Source organism: Octopus bimaculoides, chromosome 6, assembly GCF_001194135.2.
Source record: "Octopus bimaculoides isolate UCB-OBI-ISO-001 chromosome 6, ASM119413v2, whole genome shotgun sequence".
NCBI lineage: Eukaryota > Metazoa > Mollusca > Cephalopoda > Octopoda > Octopodidae > Octopus > Octopus bimaculoides.
In genome coordinates, this window is record NC_068986.1 from 99040477 (window position 1) to 99045830 (window position 5354).

At 36.0% G+C, this 5354-nt stretch overlaps 2 protein-coding genes across 4 annotated transcripts in view; both read left to right on the forward strand.

Annotated features, from left to right (window-relative positions):
- LOC106873522 (zinc finger protein 43) overlaps window positions 1-3476 on the forward strand; it is a 20612-nt gene extending 17136 nt beyond the window's left edge. For all 3 annotated transcript variants that reach the window (XM_052969010.1, XM_014920909.2, XM_052969011.1), the window contains one exon: window positions 587-3476. The gene's annotated coding sequence lies outside the window, so the exon portion shown is untranslated. The remainder of the gene's footprint in view (window positions 1-586) is intronic.
- Window positions 1017-1883, forward strand: LOC106873517 (zinc finger protein 724-like). Its single transcript, XM_014920902.1, has one exon. The coding sequence runs from the start codon at window positions 1017-1019 to the stop codon at window positions 1881-1883; it is 867 nt and encodes a 288-aa protein (XP_014776388.1).
- Window positions 3477-5354: the final 1878 nt, after the last annotated feature.

Sequence of the window (5354 nt, forward strand, 5' to 3'; positions counted from 1 at the left end):
CCCTAACCCTAACCCTAGGGTTAGGGTTAATTGTTTCAGAATCGTTTGTTTATGTAGTCGGCACTTAATGTATATCGGCTGAATGGACGTCAGTGATTGGTTGAAATTACAGAAATACGACAACTTTAACATGGAATAAGTTATGGATTTCTTTTTTTTTAAGAAGACTAAGAGAAAAAGATGTTTTATATGACACATTCTACCAGTGTTCCAAGTTTCAAAGTGTTTCGTTAATGAAAAATGTGGCCCCCGTTTTAAAAAAGATCCCCAGTTTTTGGTCTTTGTGACGAAAAACTCCTTCACTGAAGCTTCCACTTCCTCTTGGTTATTGAAGCATCATGAGTGTAGGAAGTGAACCATAGATTGGAACAAGTAATAATCTGAGGGAGCTAGGTCTAGACTACAAGCTGAAACGCACTAGGATAACCTTCTGTGTTATTATTTTTGTGTGTATGCATGAAGAGAATTACTAGGTGTATTTACATATTTAGAGTTTACACACACAGTTCAGCTGTCACACTAGTAAAATTATCACTGTTAGGGCTTTTGTTGATCACAAATTAATATTTGTTTTCTTTCATTTCAGGTTATCCCATTAAGTTGGAAAATTTTCTACCAGAAGGATTCAACAGACTTAGTTGAAATAAACTCTGTAACATTCATCAGCATTTTTCTTTTTTTAGATTAAAAATGTGCTAAACATCCTGAGCTGAATAGTAAGATAACTGTGACCAAATTTTCAATTTAAACTGACACAAAATATTACAAATGAGTCCTCTGAAGTAAACACCAAGAGATTTAGATAGAGAAGATATAGTTCAGTGTGAAACTTGTTGGAACATTTGTATTTTTATTGAAATTTCTTTTGTGTTTGTAAATGTGTTCATAATTCATCAATATTTTGAAAAATTGCTATATTTAACATGATTTAAATACCTGATACACTTTTCTGGTGTGAAGTTTATGTGAAAACAGTTTTTCAAAAGAGTAGTTTGTCTGCATGTGAATGTGTTAAGATGGAGGAAATATACTACTGTGAATTTTGTAATAAGTTTCTTTCTACCAGTCAAGCATTGAATGCTCATAAGCTCATTCACTCAAGGGAAAGACCTTATCGATGTGAGGATTGTGGGGAAGCATTTACTCTGAGTAATGAATTATTATCACATAAATGTGCTTTTCAAGTAGGAGACAAACGTAAGCACTGTGAAATTTGTGGTAAATCATTTTCTAAAAATTCTAACTTATCATCTCATAAACGTGCAATTCATGCAACAGAAAGACCGTACCACTGTGAAATTTGTGGAAAATTATTTTCTCTAAAAGGTTGTGTATCAACTCATATACGTACTGTTCATATTGGAGAAAAGCCTTACAAGTGCAATGTTTGTGAAAAAATTTTTTCTAGACAATCATCATTAAAATATCATAGCTACCTTCACACAGGAGAAAGGCCCTACCATTGTGAAGTTTGTGGGCACACATTTACTAAAATGACAATCTTAAAAAAACATAAACGAGTACACACAGGCGAAAAACCATACACTTGTGAAGTTTGTGGAAAAGCATTTTCTAGAGGATTTAGCTTAAAAAGACATCGAATTCTTCACACTGGATTAAAACCTTATATTTGTGAAATCTGTGGGACCGCATTTTCTGATTACAGTAACTTAACCAGTCATAAACGTGTTCATACTGGTGAAAGGCCATACCAGTGTGAAATTTGTGGGAAAGCGTTCTCTAGAAACCGGGATCTTTCAGTTCATGAATATAGTCATACTGGTGAAAAACCATATCATTGTGATATTTGTGGGAAAACATTCTATGTTTATAATCACTTAAAAACTCATAAAAATAATGTCCATTTTGGAGAAGTGCACTAACACTGAAATTTGGGAAAATATTTCATTGGTTGTATTTATTTAAAATGCAGAAGCAAATTCACAGATGAGAAAATGCCTACCATATCATTTTGCACCTATGTCAGCTACCTAGGAATTATTTTTCTAAAAGTTCTAAAACATCTGTATATAGTTTTCATTTCAACTAGAATTTATAGGAAAGTAACTGTCATGACCAATGGATTTTATTCAGTTCTTCAGATATACTTCCTTCTTAAGTATGTTGGAGGTATATATCTCACTTACATATTCAATTTGGCATGGTTTCTATGGCTGGATGTCCTTCCTAACAATAGTATGTATATAATGTATAGCAGTACAGTAGACCCATTATATCTTGACACCAGCTCTGGTAAGGCTACTTTATATCCTGCAAAGCTTAATAGTCCTTACTGCTCTACCACTCTCCAGCTATCTATATGGCTATGGTGTGGCCACACTTGGAATTTGAATCACCAGTCTGGAACCCCTATCTTGCTCAGAACATTGACACCCTGGAAACTGTTCAGAGACATGCAACCAACTGAATACTTTCCATCAGGCATCTACCATACTCTGAACGCCTTGTTTCCCTGGGCATAGATACATTGAAGCTCTGATGTCTGGCAACTGACTTGGTAGACGCCCACAAGATTATCCACCATCTTTCCAACAACAACCTTGAGCACCTTTTTGAATTCCATGTATCTATCACATGTGGGCATGCCTCCAAAGTCAGAAAACAGCACAGCTCCTATGACTTTTGCAAACATTTTTTTCACACTCGGAGTTGCTGAAGCATGGAACAAACTACCTTCATTAGTTGTTAGTTGCTAAGACATTGCTTCCTTTAAAACCGCCATGCTTCCTGAAATTCGTCAACACTGCACCTGATATCCTCCCTCCATATGTATGCAGACATGTATATCATGATTCATACACTGTTCACTTTCCTGACATTTGTACATAATTCTATGTACTATATATGCACCTTTGATAAGTTGTAGTGCGCCTGAGCACTACACACAGTAATTTCATTATTATTATTATTATTATTCAAGGCAGCTTGACTAAGAGGCTGGAAAGAACAGATAGAGCATGAACAAGGGTGAGAGGGCAAAAGAACTGAAAGTATGATAGAAGAAACAGAATAATTTGAATAAAAGGTGTTAAAAGAGGGAATGGTAAGAGAGTGCTAAGAATGATAATAAAAGGGGGTTATAATCTGGTAGCTGGGTCATGTCTTCTTGCTGTACTGTGAGAACAGTTCAACCCATCTTCAAACGTTCAGTCACCAAGGTGAAGACGATGAGGATCTGTCAGTGACCACCCACCTTAAGTTTATTATAATTCTCCAAGACAAAACTGGCTGTTCATGAGAACTCTAGTATACTGATGGCCTAGTTCTTATATAAATTGTAGATATGGAAACAATGGCTAAAATCAAATTGACATCAAAGTAAACTAACAAAAAAAAAAATTTTAGAAAGAACGAAAATAAAAATAGGCTTCTTGTTATCATTGTTGAGAAATGATGTAACTGACGTTTGAAATTTTGTATCTCATTGTTATTAAAGTAGTTTTAAATGCCAACAATTTAATCTTTATAATCTTTTCTGGTTTGTTCTTTTGATATCCCCCAAAATAACTTTCCCATCCTTCATTTTTCATATCAATGTGTCTGATAACCTGCTTCTATATTTTTCCCTTCCAACCATAAATCTTAGAGACTTACCTATAAAGCCCTCTATGGAACATCTAGCATTACATTACGATGTATCAGAGGAAAAGATATCTTTGATTCATAATTTTCTTGAGTCAACTACCTGGGTGCCATTGTATACAATAAATCCATTCCGAGCTGAAGCAAAGGTAAAAAAATAAAGGTTTGATAGTGAAGCAAAATCTAAAGAATTTAAAAGCTACTTTTGGATTGTGTTCACAGCTGATAACAGGAGATAAGTTTGACCAATATGCAGTATAACTTTGATATAATTGGCCATATTACATCTACCAGGGTACTTCTAGGCCTGTTTCTTTGCTCTAATGGCCCTGTCTACGTTACCCTAGGTCTGGAAGGGACTTTGCACCAGCCACAGATTTGGTCTGTGGGGCTCAGCAAGCTCTCTTGCAGGAATTCCCAGTTGCCTTCTCTGTCACTGAACTGTAGCCCCTCCTCCCTATCATCAAATTTCTTGGTAAGAATATCCCTAAATCTCTGACCATGTAAAGGTTTCTTAAGCTTCCAAGTCCTTCTTTTCCAGATTGGTCTGCTTTTTGGCATCCTTCTGGCTTCGAGTCTAAAGTCACTAATAACTAGTTTATGCTGGGGGATACATTCTTCACCAGAGAGGGTCCTTGTATTTAAGAGCTGTCTGGCGAGAATGAAATCAATCTGGCTAGCAGAGTCACCTGATTGATAGGTTATCAGGTGGCTATCTGGCTTCCTGAAGTTGGTGTTGCAGATCAGTAGGTTATTTGCATCACAGAACTCCAGGAACCTAGTTCGCTATTCATTTCTGGTACCAACTCCCTGTACACCATGGAAGATATCAGGTTGCTCTCCGACATGCCCTGTATTCTTGAACACAGTTTTTTGTTTATTATACAGATTTCAATTCTCAAGACCCATTCCCGAGGTTAGAATTAATTCTGTAATACTAGAATCTTTATTCTACAGAAAACATGCTGTTCAAATGTTATTCTTACATTAGTGTTTCAGGGTCTACCCCTACTTTAACAATGTATTTTAAAATACATTGACACTTCTTGATGTATAAAACTAGTAAGGTTATTAAAAGAAAATGAGATCTCATCAGACACAGGGAAGTCATTAACTTGCAATGCCTAAAGTAAATTTATCACTTTTGTTTATTAATTTATCATTTTACAGTCAAAGCTTAAGTGTAAGTGTAGAATATATAAATTAACATCCATGCTAAGTTAGTTTAGTCATGATAGCTCACTTGCCACTTCGGTGTTATAAAAAAAATAAAAAACAAAACAAAACAATAAAATATTTAAGAACCACTGTCTTGGACAATCACTGGGTGACTTCTTCATGCATTTGGGCGTTGTTCAAAGGGATGCTTCCCTGGTAGCAGAATTTTAGCCTAGTACTTATTCTATTTGCTGAACTGCTAAGTTACAGCGACGTAAACACACCAACATCGGTTATCAAGCAATGGTGGCTGGGGGGAGCAAACACAGACACAAATACATATATATATGATGGGCCTCTTTCAGTTTCCATCTACCAAATTCAGTCACAAAGCTTCAGTCAGCCTGAGGCTATAGTAGACACTTGCCCAAGGTGCCATGCAGTGGGACTGAACTCAGAACCATGTGGTTGGGAAGCAAGCTTCTTACCACAGAGCCACTCCTGCACATGTTCACATATACTGCAGCATTGGCTCCCTTTTCCACTTATTAATTATGAATGTTGAAATTGCTGCTTCAACTCCTCGTGACTTG

What these genes read in the sequence shown, in the direction of transcription:
- LOC106873517 (XM_014920902.1), top strand. Translation starts at nt 1,017, where the DNA reads ATGGAGGAAATATACTACTGTGAATTTTGTAATAAGTTTCTTTCTACC.